This window comes from Clinocottus analis, unplaced genomic scaffold (genome assembly GCF_023055335.1).
Source record: "Clinocottus analis isolate CAN_PGR_092001 unplaced genomic scaffold, fCliAna1.0.p SCAF_9, whole genome shotgun sequence".
Taxonomy (NCBI): domain Eukaryota; kingdom Metazoa; phylum Chordata; class Actinopteri; order Perciformes; family Cottidae; genus Clinocottus; species Clinocottus analis.
This window is the reverse complement of record NW_027176251.1, coordinates 13,958,262-13,971,815: the sequence shown is the minus strand read 5'-3', so window position 1 is coordinate 13,971,815 and position 13,554 is coordinate 13,958,262. Positions and strand designations below refer to the sequence as shown.

Sequence of the window (13,554 nt, the reverse complement as noted above, 5' to 3'; positions counted from 1 at the left end):
GTAAACCCGCCGCAAATGTTAATTGTTGTCAGATGTTCGGGGTCAAAGGTCGCGCCGAGACCCAGCTGGACTGAGGAGCGCCCGGACGCGGCGCCAGCCCACCGGCGTGCACGAGAACACACCTGCCTGCTTTGTCTTGCGTCCCCCTCCCCCCCCGGCCCCCCCCTCATTGTGCAAGAAATTAACTCGGCTGAAGTCGTGGTGCACTGTGCAACTGCAGAAGGAGGTCTGTCGTCGTGGCAACAGACAGGAAGTAGTGCTTAAGCGGTTTCCTGATGGCTTCCTCTTTATCGTGTAATGACATCTCGCAAGGAAACATCGACAGGGAGCACTCTGCGCTGTGTGTGTGTGTGTGTGTGTGTGTGTGTGTGTGTGCGAAGGAGCACTCAAAATGAGCTCGTACCTGTCTCACCTCCGTACTGTACACCGCTTGCACACTTGCCTCTTTTGGTTATGAGATAATAAGAGGAACTTCAATTATGTCACTTATCTTTCATTAAAAGATCGCGCGGACCTTCCAACCTCACACACACAGACACACACACACACATACAGTCACTCACATAATGGCAGCCTGTTATCACCAGATGACTAAGACAGGAATAACTGACCCGCTAACCGCTGAGGTCGGGACATTACGCCTGAAGATGCGGAGACTGAATTGGACGGAGGATTTGGGGAGCTTAGGTGCTTTCCACTGGCAGCGTCACGAGATGGATGCTGAGCGCACATCGAGAGGAACAGCTGCTGGTTCAGGGGAGGCCAGAGATTTAATTTGATCGGTCTGCAGCTGACGGGGCTTCACTCCCCGCCCCTCAAGATGATCAGATATGAGATCTTTCCATCTCATGTATTTTAGATGTGAAAAACTTCAGGAAACCAGAGAGAGAACTCCTCATTGTCCCTGATTTATGAAAGCCTACCTGCATAATTTTTGCAAAAATGGGAGTTGAAATGGCACCACTCCTGCAGAAACAGGTGTATTGGGGGTCACACCTTTTAATTGGCACCTTTAAACCACCGCCCCCTTCAACCTGCAGATGAGTATGAGTGTCTTGACCGCATTACAAGCAAATGAGAAGACTTTTAGTGGCTGTACACATAGTTTTTATAGAAATAAACACTATCATACAGTGCAATGCAGTCAGTTACATACAGGACGTAGAACCAAAACTCTTCAAGACAATGTTGTGAAGATCCAACCAAATACTGAATTACTAAATGTCTAGTTTAAACAAATAAAATACAACCTCTGACGACGTCTACTCTCAGTGAATTCATTGGAGCATCCACAAAAATGAGTGGTTTCGTCTCTGGATGCTCACAAAAAAAAGTGGCTTACTTTTTTCCAAAGCATCCCGTATTTTTTTTTTTTTTTTTTTTTTAATGTCATTTTAACGTAATTCATAATTCCAGGAGCTGTGGCTTGGTGAACGGCTTGTAGAATGATACAGCAAATAGCATGAAGGAAAACTAAACTCATCGTCATGGCTGTCAACACCTGTGGTACAGTTGTAAAGTTCTCTGGCTCTCGGTGCATGTGCTGTTTCCGTGCAGAGGACATTGCACTTCCTTTTTCGACATAAGGAAGGCGTGTTGTGAAACTTGTTGTGAAACCATGAAATTATTCTTTTTTTTCCTCTTTTCTCTAGCCATACATTTTGCACAAACTTTACCTCAATAAAAAGGGGGCTTCAGTACGAAATGGTCAAATGTGTTTAAAAGTGAGTTTAAGTTGCGATCAACAAATCACAACCCTCCGTTGGCACGACGTGGTGTTCAAAAAGCGTCAAAATTTAGGTTGTCGATGACCCGAGGATGTCCGAAACGTTGAAATGACACTCTTGTTTAGCTTTTGCCCCCCTGATTTTGAACCTCGATGATATTTTTTCAGAGTCGCCCTGTAATCTCTCGCACTGCGACCGGCCGCTCACAGGATGCGGCAGGAGGCGCTGCGCATGGGCAGGTTGGTGGGCAGCTTGGCGTACTGCTGCCGGAAGCTGTTCCTCTTCATGCTGAGCTGAGGAGCCAGGTTCTCCGGCCCGCCGGTGGGCGACGAGGACTCCGGCACCGCGTCCCCCTGGGGCACTTCCAGCTTGACCCCCGTGTTGTTCTTAGTCATTTTGCCAGTCTCCTTCTCCGGAGGCTCCACGGAAATGGTGGGGGGCTTGATGGAGACCTCCGGCGGGGTCAGGGCGTCCTGCGGGAGGTTGCTGGGGCTCGGCTTCCCCTGGGCTTGCTCCTCGCTGCTGCCGATGTGGAAGTTGGAGCCCATGCACTTGGGGTTGCTGCTTATGGAGCTAGTGTGGTTACAGATTAGTGCAGCGATTCACAAAAGACATAAAAAAAAAACACTGCCTTATGCATGTATGATGCTGCTGTGGGATATCAAACAGGGATGATAGTTTCTTCAAACAAGTCAATAAATTGATGAGTTGATGGAGTGACATTATTGTGTCCATTTTCAACTCATTACATTTTTAATCATTTTCCAGAACAGGAACAAGTCTTAAAGGTTGGTTTACGGCGTTTCCTCTCCGTACGTTTTGTTTGTACGCCCCCTGCCATTGAGCATGAACGCCTCATCGAGGAACTGGTTTTTTTGGGGGCCGTTTTGCCTGCTTTGTCTCACCCCATTTTTGTTTCTGTGTTGCTTCGGTAACCCAACAGTTGCATTGCCCCATCCAACTGATAATGTAGTTGTTGGCCGCTTTTTTTTACTGGTCAGCACGACTCCTCCAAACAAACATGAGCGCCTAACAGCCTCTCGGTCTGTTTGCTGTCTGGCTGTGCAGGGGAGCAATGAGCACAGCTGTGTCTGAATCAACGAGGGGGCGCGGGAGGGGGGGGGGGGGGGGGGGAGTGAGTCCACGAACGAAAAAACAACTACAACAAACAAACTAAAAATGAAATTCATTGGAGCTGACTGCTCTCCTTTTGTCAACTCACCCATTAGAGCTCTTGTCGTCAGAGTCCTTCTGTTCGCTGCTGTAGCGCATCTCCGCCGGGGTCTTGAACGACAGATCCCTCTTCCCTTTCAGCCAGTAAGTCTTCATGTAGCCTTTACCCTGGAGGATGTCAGGGCGGTAGTGGACCAACCAGACATCAAATTCATCGGCGTATAAAGAAAACATCTCTTTAGAATTGGCACAGGTAGTTGATTTGGAGGACTCACCTTCACAAAGATTTTGCCCCTCTCCTCGATGATATAGGGCTCGTGCTCCAGGTGGTCTTTGGTGGTCTGACTGATGTGTATCTGCATGCCCTGCTCAGACAGACGCACACACGCACGACTGCTGTGAACACTTTGGATACTGAAAAGCATTCAGGGTTTTCTTCCTTTTCATGAGCAGTAAAGTAGTGCTCAGACCGCACAAAACGCCTTCCCGCAAAACATGACATAATTTTACTGCAAGTAATGGATGCAAATGAGGCGATTTGCCAGTTGCATTAACTAAAAAGCAGCACCCACGTTGGCTTCATTAAACAGAAAATGGTTTTCAATACTAATCTACTTTAGAATTTGACTGAGGGAGGTCGTGAACGTCGTTGTGGTCGATTATATTAATGTTGTGGGTTATTTGGCACATTTTCGCAGAGCGACGGCTTGTAAAATATGTGAGTTTAATCACCACTCCGTTGCTCTCCATCCTGGAGGCTGTATTCACGGTGTCGCCAAACATACAGTAGCGAGGCATCTTCAGACCCACCACGCCGGCTACCACCATACCTGAGTGAATACCTGAGAGAGAGAGAAGGGTTGTAGTAAACAGGAAACACACATGAGCTGATTTATTCATGAACTGTCACGTTTTAATTCAACTATTGTCAAATGTCTTACGGGCAAAAAAAATCAAGCTCTAGCGTAAGATCAGACAGGAAGACCATCCCCTTATGCTCGGCTCATAGGCCTCTCACTCGTACTACCCCCTCGTCAGCAGCGCACATCCAATACTGGACATCACTGTCACAGAAGTCATAGACTCTCAGCTGTTTAACAGCTGGGCGCGCTCAGCCAGCAGCGCAGGTGAGTTCAAGCGCCAAACTAATTCTGTGTCGCTCATGAACGCATCATCTGGCATAATAAACGTTAACTAGTAATCACTCACTGTCTCTCCTGATCGAACTGGTATGTACATGGAAAGTAGTTATTGAAGAAGAAGAAGAAGAAGAAGAAGAAGAAGAAGAAGAAGAAGAAGAAGAAGAAGAAGAAAAAAACACAATAGTTGGCCTAAAATAATAACAGTGTACTGCAAAAATGTCGGTGGTTAGGGTTGGCGTGAGAATAGTGGCCTCTTGTGGCGATATGAAAATTTGTCCATATATATATATATATATATATATATATATATATATATATATATATATATATATATATATAGATAGATAGATAGATAGATAGATAGATAGATAGATAGATAGATAGATAGATAGATAGATAGATAGATAGATAGATAGATATGCATGAAGATCTCAAGATTAGGGGTTAAACAACAACATAGAATAGTCTGTGTAGAAGGATCAAGAGACTGCAGAGACCTCCTGATGGCAAAACCCAAACCAGAGTGGGGACGTCTACTTGTAAGGTGCACAGAAAGGAAAGTCCGAGGACGTCAAAACTCCAGCCCCAAGCGTAGGCGTCAAACAGTCACCGGTAAAATAATGACATCTGAGCCTCCAAAAGGCTCCAGACGGCCGTACTGCTCACCGACTCTGATCTGGATGTTGTCTCCGGTGGAAGGGTCTTTCAGGTGGTCGATGGAGCTCAGCATGTCCAGGGCCATGTCGCAGATGTGGTGCGCGTGGAAGGTGGTCTTGTTGGGCACGCCGGCCACCACCATGTAGGCGTCACGGATCGTCTCCACCTGGACAGAGGACACAGAATGGACAGAAGAGACAATGGCGATTTCTACACTGTAATAGGACACTTCATCTCTCAATGTACTTTCTGGGTGTTCCGCCAATTTACATTTGGGGAATAGACAAACTTTAGAAGGCAACCAAAACTAAACAAACATGTAAGGACAATCCCCCATATGCACAAGACGATTAAAAGCAACTGAATGATGCGCAGACTTCTTTCTGAGACGGACCTTGTAGACGTTGTGCTTCTCACTGAGTGTGTCGAAGACGATGTAGATCTCATTGAGCATGTCCACCACCTGCATGGGTGTGATGTGCATGCAGATCTCATTGAACTTGACCACGTCGCTGAACAGGATGGTCACATCTGGAAAGACCTGGACACAAAGAAACATAACGTTATGATCATCTCAAAATACTGCAACTGCTGACATTTGTTCTGCTATGCATTTGCAGTCTGCTGCTCTTATCTACCATTTATAGACTTTAATCCATAGAGTTGTCTTTGCATCCGTTTTATGCAAGTTGGGTTGTATGTTTTTATCGTAGACTTTATACAACAAGTGGGCGTCATCATCCTGCTGTTACCTGTTGGTGGACTGACACTTTAAAACTTTGAGTTTGGCGATTTTCCCGTCGCCATCTTGGATTACAGCCGTTACCATGTTGTTGTTTTTTACAACCAGTGAACGGAGGTTTCCATATTTGGAGTGACTCTCCCTATACATCTCTGGTAGCAGCTGTGGCCTGTCAATCACGTTGTAGCCCCGCCCTAAAGCATACCCTGCTTCATCGTCTGTTTGACTCTAAATGACCATGAATTACTAAATGAACATCTTGCTGTATTGAAGAAGACTTGGTTAGCATGCCCATCTTTCAGTCAGAGGATCGGGGGTTCAAACCCAGGCTCTGCGAGGCCACGTCGTTGTATCCTTGAGCAAGACGCTTAACTCCTCGTTGCTGTGTCTATAGTGTATAAAGCAAAAATGTAAGTCGCTTTGGATTAAAAGTGTCAGCTAAATGAAATCTTGTACGAAGCCGAAATGAGCTCTCGCTCCTCCTGCAGCGATCGAGTGTTTTTCCTTTGTTGGTCGCAGAGTATTTACTTTACTTGAGAGAAAACGGCATTTCCATTCCACTTGGAGGTCATTGCCAAGCTAAGAGCACTATTGCGTGCCTCAACCCGACCTCCATGTGCAGTGTCGACGGGGCGAAAAAGTACTCGAAATGCAAGCCGCGCGCTGCCTTTTGAGTAAAATCTGTGCTATGATGACACCATAGAATTGCAGCGACGCCTTTATGACCTCAGGTTAGCGGTTAGATTGTGCACATTGCTGGTGATATTTGTGGTTTTTCGAGTACCGCTATCATTGTTAGCGGCACTGCCTTGTACCTGGCATGTCTCCAGGGCAGTGATCCCCTTCCTGAGGCGATCGGCCACAGCTTTTGGGATCATTGCGTATAGCAAGGAGTCTCCTCTCTTCTTCTCCTCGTCCAGCTTTAAGATGGTTTCCTGCAGCTGAGCATATTTTTGTTGCTCCTAGAGGATCAGAAATGGGACAAAAGAGTCAACGGTTACAGTCTGACCTCTCTTTAAGCTAAATAAAAACCCCTCTTTGACTCCTCTAATCCTCTTAATCCACATTTCTCCTGCTTGACTGAGTTGGATTTAATGGGTGAAATCAATGCGGGAGCGGAGCTTTCAACTGGGCTCACCTGGTCAGGCTGTTTCAGGGCACTTTTGCTTTGGATCATTTCAATGAATTTCACGAGGAGATTTTGTACGTTTGAGCTGCCCTTGGTTAGTGGGAGGCTCTCTCCCGTCAGACTAAAGGTTCACCTGGTCGAGGGCCAGCTGCAGCTCAGCCGACTGTTGTGTCCCGGCCAAAATCAGCTCTCTGCTGGAGTCGTGCAGGTTCAGATCATTCACGTACACACCCATCTTTATCATGTCCTCCACTGTCTCTATACTTTAAGAATAAGGAGAAAGACATTATGGTAAATGAACTGTAGGGAAAAGCAAGAGAATGGAAATGGATTCACTGAGTTACTTGGCATACATAAATCCAGTCTCCAAAACCCCAACTTTAGTTGCATAATTCAGGATAACTAGGGCGCTAACAGACCACTGAACACAACTGGAATGTATGTTGCATTTGCAATTGTTATTACCTTAAATTCACCAATAGCTCAAATTGGTTGCTTTATGTACGAAACATTCAAAGGCCTGTTATAAATAAATATAGTGAGGGAAGAATGGAAAATGACCTGCACTGCAATAGCTCTCAGAATAATCCATAAAAATAAAAAAAATCATCCGACAATCGTACTCTGTAACTCTGGAGTTTCTCTTTTCAACAGAAAGACTGCTCTAACATTCTGCTTCATTCTGAATATAATACATGTACTGTTTTTTTCTTCTTCAATATTTAGCATAACACACAACAAAAGCCTGCCAAAGAAGGAATGTGAAGATATGCCCCCTGCCACCTGAAACAGATGAAGAGATGAGATTGTGTTAACAGCATTATGCTAAAACCGCTAAAAAGGACCACAGCGGAAAAAAACAGGAAGCCTTCTTACGAAAGTATCCCGTGAACTTTAGGAAAAGCAGTTTCTAGGAACCAAGCGGACCTGGCGAAGACATCTTGTTCCAAGTCTAAACCCTGAGACGGAGCCGGCCTGTAGGCCGTGGTCTTACATGGGCGTCCCCAGGAAGATGAGGGAGTCCCACTGGGGGACGTACTTCATCTGCCCCTTCAGGTGGAGGGGCTTCTTCGGAGGCTCTCGCGTGTCCTCAAAGATGGCCTTACTGCACTTTCCTGAGGAGAAGCACGGGGGACAGGTCAACGTTAATACATGGAGGAAGAAGAAGAAGAAGAAGAAGTGGTGGAAAAGACTCTGACCGGTGATGGTCTGGAACGCCAGCAGCTCAATGTCCCCGCCGCCAGAGTTCGCCGAGCTGTTGTATTGGGTGAGATCCCTGTTGTTGTACTCCTGGTCCGTGCCCTCCATCTCCTCCACTGCATTGGGCTCTGACGGAGGAGGGAGAGAGCAGCAGCCGAACACCGAAGGAAGGAGTCAACGTGGGGCATAAAAAGGTGGAGAATTCAAATCCCCCCCGATGGCAACGTTCAACACGAGAATTATATCAGAAATTCATCGCCCTGTTCTAATGCGTTCTTGATGGTTATGTCCGTTACGTTTCATTCTTACTCATGAACATAAAACAATTGAAATATGCATCTCGAATCGTCCTGTTTCGCCAGGCTGCAGGCTTATGGGGTTTTGGTGAGCTACTCTTTTGTTCCAGCATGTATTTAAATATGTTCTTTTGAGGATGCTGCACATTTAACTTTATTATATGAAAAATAGTAGTTTGGCTTCTTTCCACCTGAATATGTTATAAATATTTAATATTTCTCTTTCAGTGACCTTGAAATGATGAAAAGGAGGCAGCGACTTGATGGACCTTCTGTGATCCCATCTATTTGTAATGAGACCTTTTCCTCTTTTTTTTTATGACACAGAATGCATTTGAAATGATGGAGGTGGAGAGACTGCGATACCTCTTTCTTCTTCCCTCTTCGCCTTCTCGTTCTCCTCCTGCGTCACCGTGATGTTGACCTTCTGCTTGCTCTCCACCACCGCTTTACTCAGCAGCTCAAACACATTGTTCAAATGGGTGTAGATCTGATTGATGGGAAAGCAGGAAAAAAAACAAAAAACACTTGAGCTTTTTAGTATCTACGGATAAAGACGAGAAAGACTTGACTCCTCCGCCCTGAACTCACGTTATCCCAGCTGAACTCCAGCATGGGTCTGATCAGGGTGAACTCCTCATCGACCTTCTTGCCCTGGAGGTCGGAGAAAACCTCCTTGAGGCCGTCGCCGATGCGGTACATGGTCATGTCGCGGCGGAAGATGACGCTGAAGGGGAACATGACGAAGAAGATGCCCCGCTTCATCGGGAGCTTCTCGTAGCCCGGCGCCGTCTTCTGCTGGGGCATGCGGTGTTTGAAGGCGGCGTTGTCGAAGTTCATCTTGTAAACCTGGACGAGCAGCGTGGAGAGAAATGTGATGGCAGTCAGTGTGAATGTTTTTGTTCCGATCTGCGAAAGGAGAAAATATGAACTCCACTGGACAACTCAACATACATCTTTACGCTTTTTATTTATTTTGCACAACTTAATTAGTTTATTTGCGACGCAATGGTTCAGGTTTTTTGTTTTGCTTTTTCTCTGCGCAATATTGAGGTTTTGTATAAAAGTATGCCATAAACAACAAAAATATATGTACGTTAATTGCATGAAGCAAAAACAACAACGACCCCGGTGTGTAGAGGCCTTTAGGCTGCATTAGTTTTAGCTAATCAACTTTGTGGTCTGAAAATAAAAGGCAACATTATCTATTACTTTACGTTGGGGTTTTTAAGTTGCAACTACTCATGTTTATGTCAGTAATAAGACGACATTCAGGTCATCTTACTTATATATTGCTAAATTGATGCATTTCTCACCTTCTAAGTTGCCATTAGTTATAATGATGAACATGGAAGTGAGCCATTCATGAAGGTTATTCTCTTGTCCAGTAACTGCCAATAATGTTAGTTACAAAGATCTTATTTTGGATCTATAAAGCGTTAATTGGAAGAAATACATTATTTACTCTGCTATTTGATCATGAAAGGAATTCCAGTGGGCATCAGTCAGTCTCTGTGGGATAATAAGGTCACGCTGGCTGTTTCAGTGACAGTCAGCTTGAGAGAAACACCTTAAACAACAGTGGTGAAGTTGATGGACAGCGACGCAACAGGTATATTCACATTCACTCTGCTGTAAATTCAGAGTTTACCCAGAGTCCCGTCCCAATAAACACTTATCTCCATCCAATAAACACTTGCTGTCTGAGTGCAAACAAGAACTCCGCCTCCCGTCTGAGGGAAGGTGATGGAAATCATATTTTATCCCCCACGCTGATAAAAACGAACAGGCGGGGTCGAGGTCGGACGCTCGACCTTGATCCCCGAGTACATACCACATACGTCATTTTCTCCGTCTCCTCTTTGGACAGGATTTCCACTTCGATATCCGTGTTGTAGAATTGCCGTCCCACCTGAGAGAGCTGGCCTGCAGGAGGCGGTTGGGATGCGTGGAGGTCAAGATTCAGTCACAAAGGGCTTGTTTCATTCAATATTTTCAATTAAAAAACAATTGAAAGTGAACATGATAGTCTGAAAAACCTGAAGCTCATTAATGTCTTCTACGTCTTAATACATTTACATTTCATTTGCATCACTGCAGACTACTTTAGGAGTTTCACACTCCAGTGCTCTATAATGATGCATCGTCCGCATAATTCTGCTTTCATATCATCAAAGTTTAATCATCTTTTCGTGGCAGATCAGCTGAAAGTGCAGATTGAATTTTTTTTTTCTGCAGTGCTTTACAACTAAATAGAAGAGATGTTGTACATTTATCTTTGGAAACTTGGACTTTAACAGTCAAATGTGGACCTGCGGCAATGTGGTAAGCACGATGACACCCAAAACATGATGGTGCTTGTTTTTTTAATATGTGTACATGAGGTGAGATGTGCAAAAAAAAATACACCACCTTTAATACTGTGTGTGTGTTGTACACTGGACACGCCAAACAACACTGACACTGTCAACTGTTCTTTCCACGCTTCACCACGTGAGGCTTGTCGAGCCTCTCCCAGCATGCAACGGGCTGGAACTTCCCCGTTACCTTTGACGAACTGGGTGAAGCCCTTGCGGGTGCTGCGGTAGTGCAGCGTGAGGCTCGTCTCGCACTCCTCCTCCACGCAGAAGCTCGGCGGCTGCACTTTGGGGAAGGAGAAGCGAAAGTACTCGTGCAGGTTGTCCAGCTCGTTGATGAAGTCGCGAACGTTTCGCCCCAAAACCTAAAAAAAAAAAAAGATGGAGGATGCTGCCATTTAAATTGCAAACAAAAATGGCAGTAACATTTTATTACACACACACACACACACACACACACACACACACACACACACACACACACACACACACACACACACACACACCTACAGTTTATCAGGTGCAAACACATTCCTCTCGTTTATTTGCTATTCTTGTGTAACTGAATGAATGAGACCTTTGTCTGGAATTTCATTGGTATAAATATGTTTGGAAGAGATGCTTTTTAATATTTTCGTTGTCACCGCCCATCTTCTTTTCTTCTTTCCTCCATTATAGAACATAGTTTCTTTTGTGTGTTTTTCTTATGTCGCAAAATGGGTCGACAATCGGAGTTTTGTTATGCAAGCCCTGTTGTGCAATGACAATAAAACAATGACCTTGTGACCTAACGACACGGTGCTTATCAAGATTCAAGGTTCACGGGGCTGCAGGTGAGAAAGGTTTGCAATTAGTCACGGATGCATCATCCGTCAGTGACAGAGCGGAGGCAGGGCGCGCATTTAATGCTGCCGCTAGCCGAAGACAACAGAAAGGAAAGAGGAGAGGGGGAAGGGTCGCTGTGTCACCTTCAGGATCCGCTCGTATCCGTAGTTTCCAATCCTCTTGACCATATAGACCCCGAAGGCGTACATCAGCTCATCGTGGGTCTTTCCCAGCACCTCTCCAGCGGCCTTCGCCAACCGCAGGATCAGATTGTCACTTTTAAAGTAGAGCAGGAAAAGTTGATGAATCATATTTATTTTTCTTTTTTTCTTGGTATTTTTGCTTACAGGTGTTTTTTGTGTCCGTATGACTTGATTTATTTGATGCGGATAGTGGCATTAAAATTCATCACTCACGCATATGCACAGAAAACAGACACACTGTGTTGAGCGTTTGAAGCTAAATGCTAATTTACAACACCTTTTCCTAACATAATGAAATAAAGTAGAATAGAAAAGAGGATACATTCACAAATACGTACATAAATACAAGCACAAAGTGAAACTGTGTTACAGGTTGTGACAAAGCTTGAATCAAACCAAATCAAATTGGTGAGCAAAGAATGTAACATCTAAAGTTAAAGACTGTAATTTATTTAAGGTAACAGTTGAACAATACAAGCTTTTGCAAGTGTGTAATTGTCGCACCACTGTGCTTAATTGTGTTCCTCTGTGCAGCCCGTTTGCGAACGAGTGTTGTTGGAGTGCATCGCCAGAGAAAAAGCAGATCAACACTCACTAGCCAGCAGTTCGACTGCAGACTTTAAGCTTAAGCTCCTCACCAGAGTGTGTCCAAGCCAAGAAACAAATCAGGCCCTGACCAATTCAGTGTCCTTCGCTATAATATTCAATATAATGACAATAGTTAGGACGAAACGGGATATTTTCTGAGATGATTATTTAGTTATTACAAGCCTTTATTCTTGATGTGGGTCTGGTGAGAGTGTGTTGCAGTATTCACCACGCTACAACAAGCAGCAACCTACTTGTACATCTGATGCCGGACAAACTTGAGGTGGGGGATCTCGGCCCGGTTCTCGATCAGCCTCCACACGTCCTCTCCATAGGATTCATTGATGTAATCGTTCACTGCTTCCAGGTACAGGCCGTACATTTTAAGGGGGTTAGAGACCTCCATATTGATCCTGAATTAACTGCTCAGCTGAGGAGAGACAAAGGGAAGAAAAGACATATCCAAATTGCAGGTCGGACTCATCTTTTGTTAAGGTCAGCAGATCAAAATATCACTGTTGAGGAAATTTCTTTAAATCCATTGTTCCTCTAGGAGGACAGACCTTTGGTACCGTCTTCCCATGAGATTAAAATAAAACACTTTTGCGTAATCTTTCTGTGCCAAATGTAAATGCACACTGCTCTATCCACTCTGCATGCATGGAAGAATAGAAGGAAGTCTGGCTGAGTCACACACGGCCCCCGTGCAACCTCAGCTAACCTTCTCAGACACTTGCTTCTTCTAAGAAATAGAGCAGGATTCTCAATAAAGGAAGTGTTTAAGCCGAGACAGTGCTCCGTCTGCAGCAGCTGCTTTGTTCTACGCTCGCTGTAAAATGTCACCACCACCGTGACAAATACGAGCTACTGAGAACAAGAATTTAAAAAAAAAAACATGGCAGCCCGGGATGCTCCCATCCCACAAATAAACTACAGTAAAAACATGTCAAATAAGAAGAAAAAAAGGATGCAAAGGTGTAAAGTCCCCTTACATGCAGTCCCTCCGCGCTGTGATATCCTGGTCTCTAACTGAGCCAGACAGAACCTGCAGCATCGCTCCCTGCACAGGGTTTTCACCTGCAGCTGACATGGGAGACACTTGCTTGTCAGGTCAATAGGTGACTGAGGCCAGAAATAGCAACACTGAGGCCTGTTTGTGGCAGGTAGCACAAAAAAAATAAAAAATCAGACCAGCAAACACACAGGGTCTAATTTGGAAAGCATTTTTGTTGAGATTGAGTTTGCGGGTGGCAGCTACAGTATAAGGGATTTCCTTATACTGACATTTAGTTTCTGTTATGTAAACCAGAGCGTACGACGTGAGGCTCATTATCCAAAATTAGCCTGCGCTCTCTTGCAACAACTCATTAGGGCGAGCGGGTTTTCTCGGGCTAATTACCTCACATTTGCATAATTACGGTCAGGTGCACATTAGACTGACGCGCATTGTGTTCAGATTGGCGTCTGAACGGTTTTGCATTTGGTTTGTGAAGTGAAGCTGAATAGATCCTCGCA

General features: G+C 44.9%; 1 protein-coding gene across 1 annotated transcript; it reads right to left on the bottom strand.

Annotated features, from left to right (window-relative positions):
- Positions 1-1,139: 1,139 nt before the first annotated feature.
- On the bottom strand, positions 1,140-13,100 carry LOC137781074 (soluble guanylate cyclase 88E-like). The gene is made up of 17 exons (XM_068569618.1): positions 13,032-13,100; positions 12,294-12,469; positions 11,392-11,524; positions 10,614-10,788; positions 9,901-9,992; positions 8,658-8,915; positions 8,433-8,556; positions 7,770-7,898; positions 7,565-7,685; positions 6,704-6,833; positions 6,257-6,403; positions 5,094-5,240; positions 4,709-4,865; positions 3,633-3,742; positions 3,176-3,265; positions 2,950-3,068; positions 1,140-2,300 (listed from the first exon to the last, which is right to left on the bottom strand). The coding sequence occupies exons 2-17, from the start codon at positions 12,443-12,445 to the stop codon at positions 1,931-1,933; spliced, it is 2,454 nt and encodes an 817-aa protein (XP_068425719.1). The 5' UTR covers positions 12,446-12,469; positions 13,032-13,100; the 3' UTR covers positions 1,140-1,930.
- Positions 13,101-13,554: the final 454 nt, after the last annotated feature.

Coding starts and splice junctions, on each gene's coding strand:
- LOC137781074 (XM_068569618.1), bottom strand. CDS start 12,445: ATGGAGGTCTCTAACCCCCTTAAAATGTACGGCCTGTACCTGGAAGCA. Junction 8,916..9,900: donor CGGAGAAAATGACGTATGTG/GTATGTACTCGG, acceptor CTGCTCGTCCAG/GTTTACAAGATGAACTTCGA. Junction 7,899..8,432: donor GAAGAGGGAAGAAGAAAGAG/GTATCGCAGTCT, acceptor CTCCTCCGTCAG/AGCCCAATGCAGTGGAGGAG.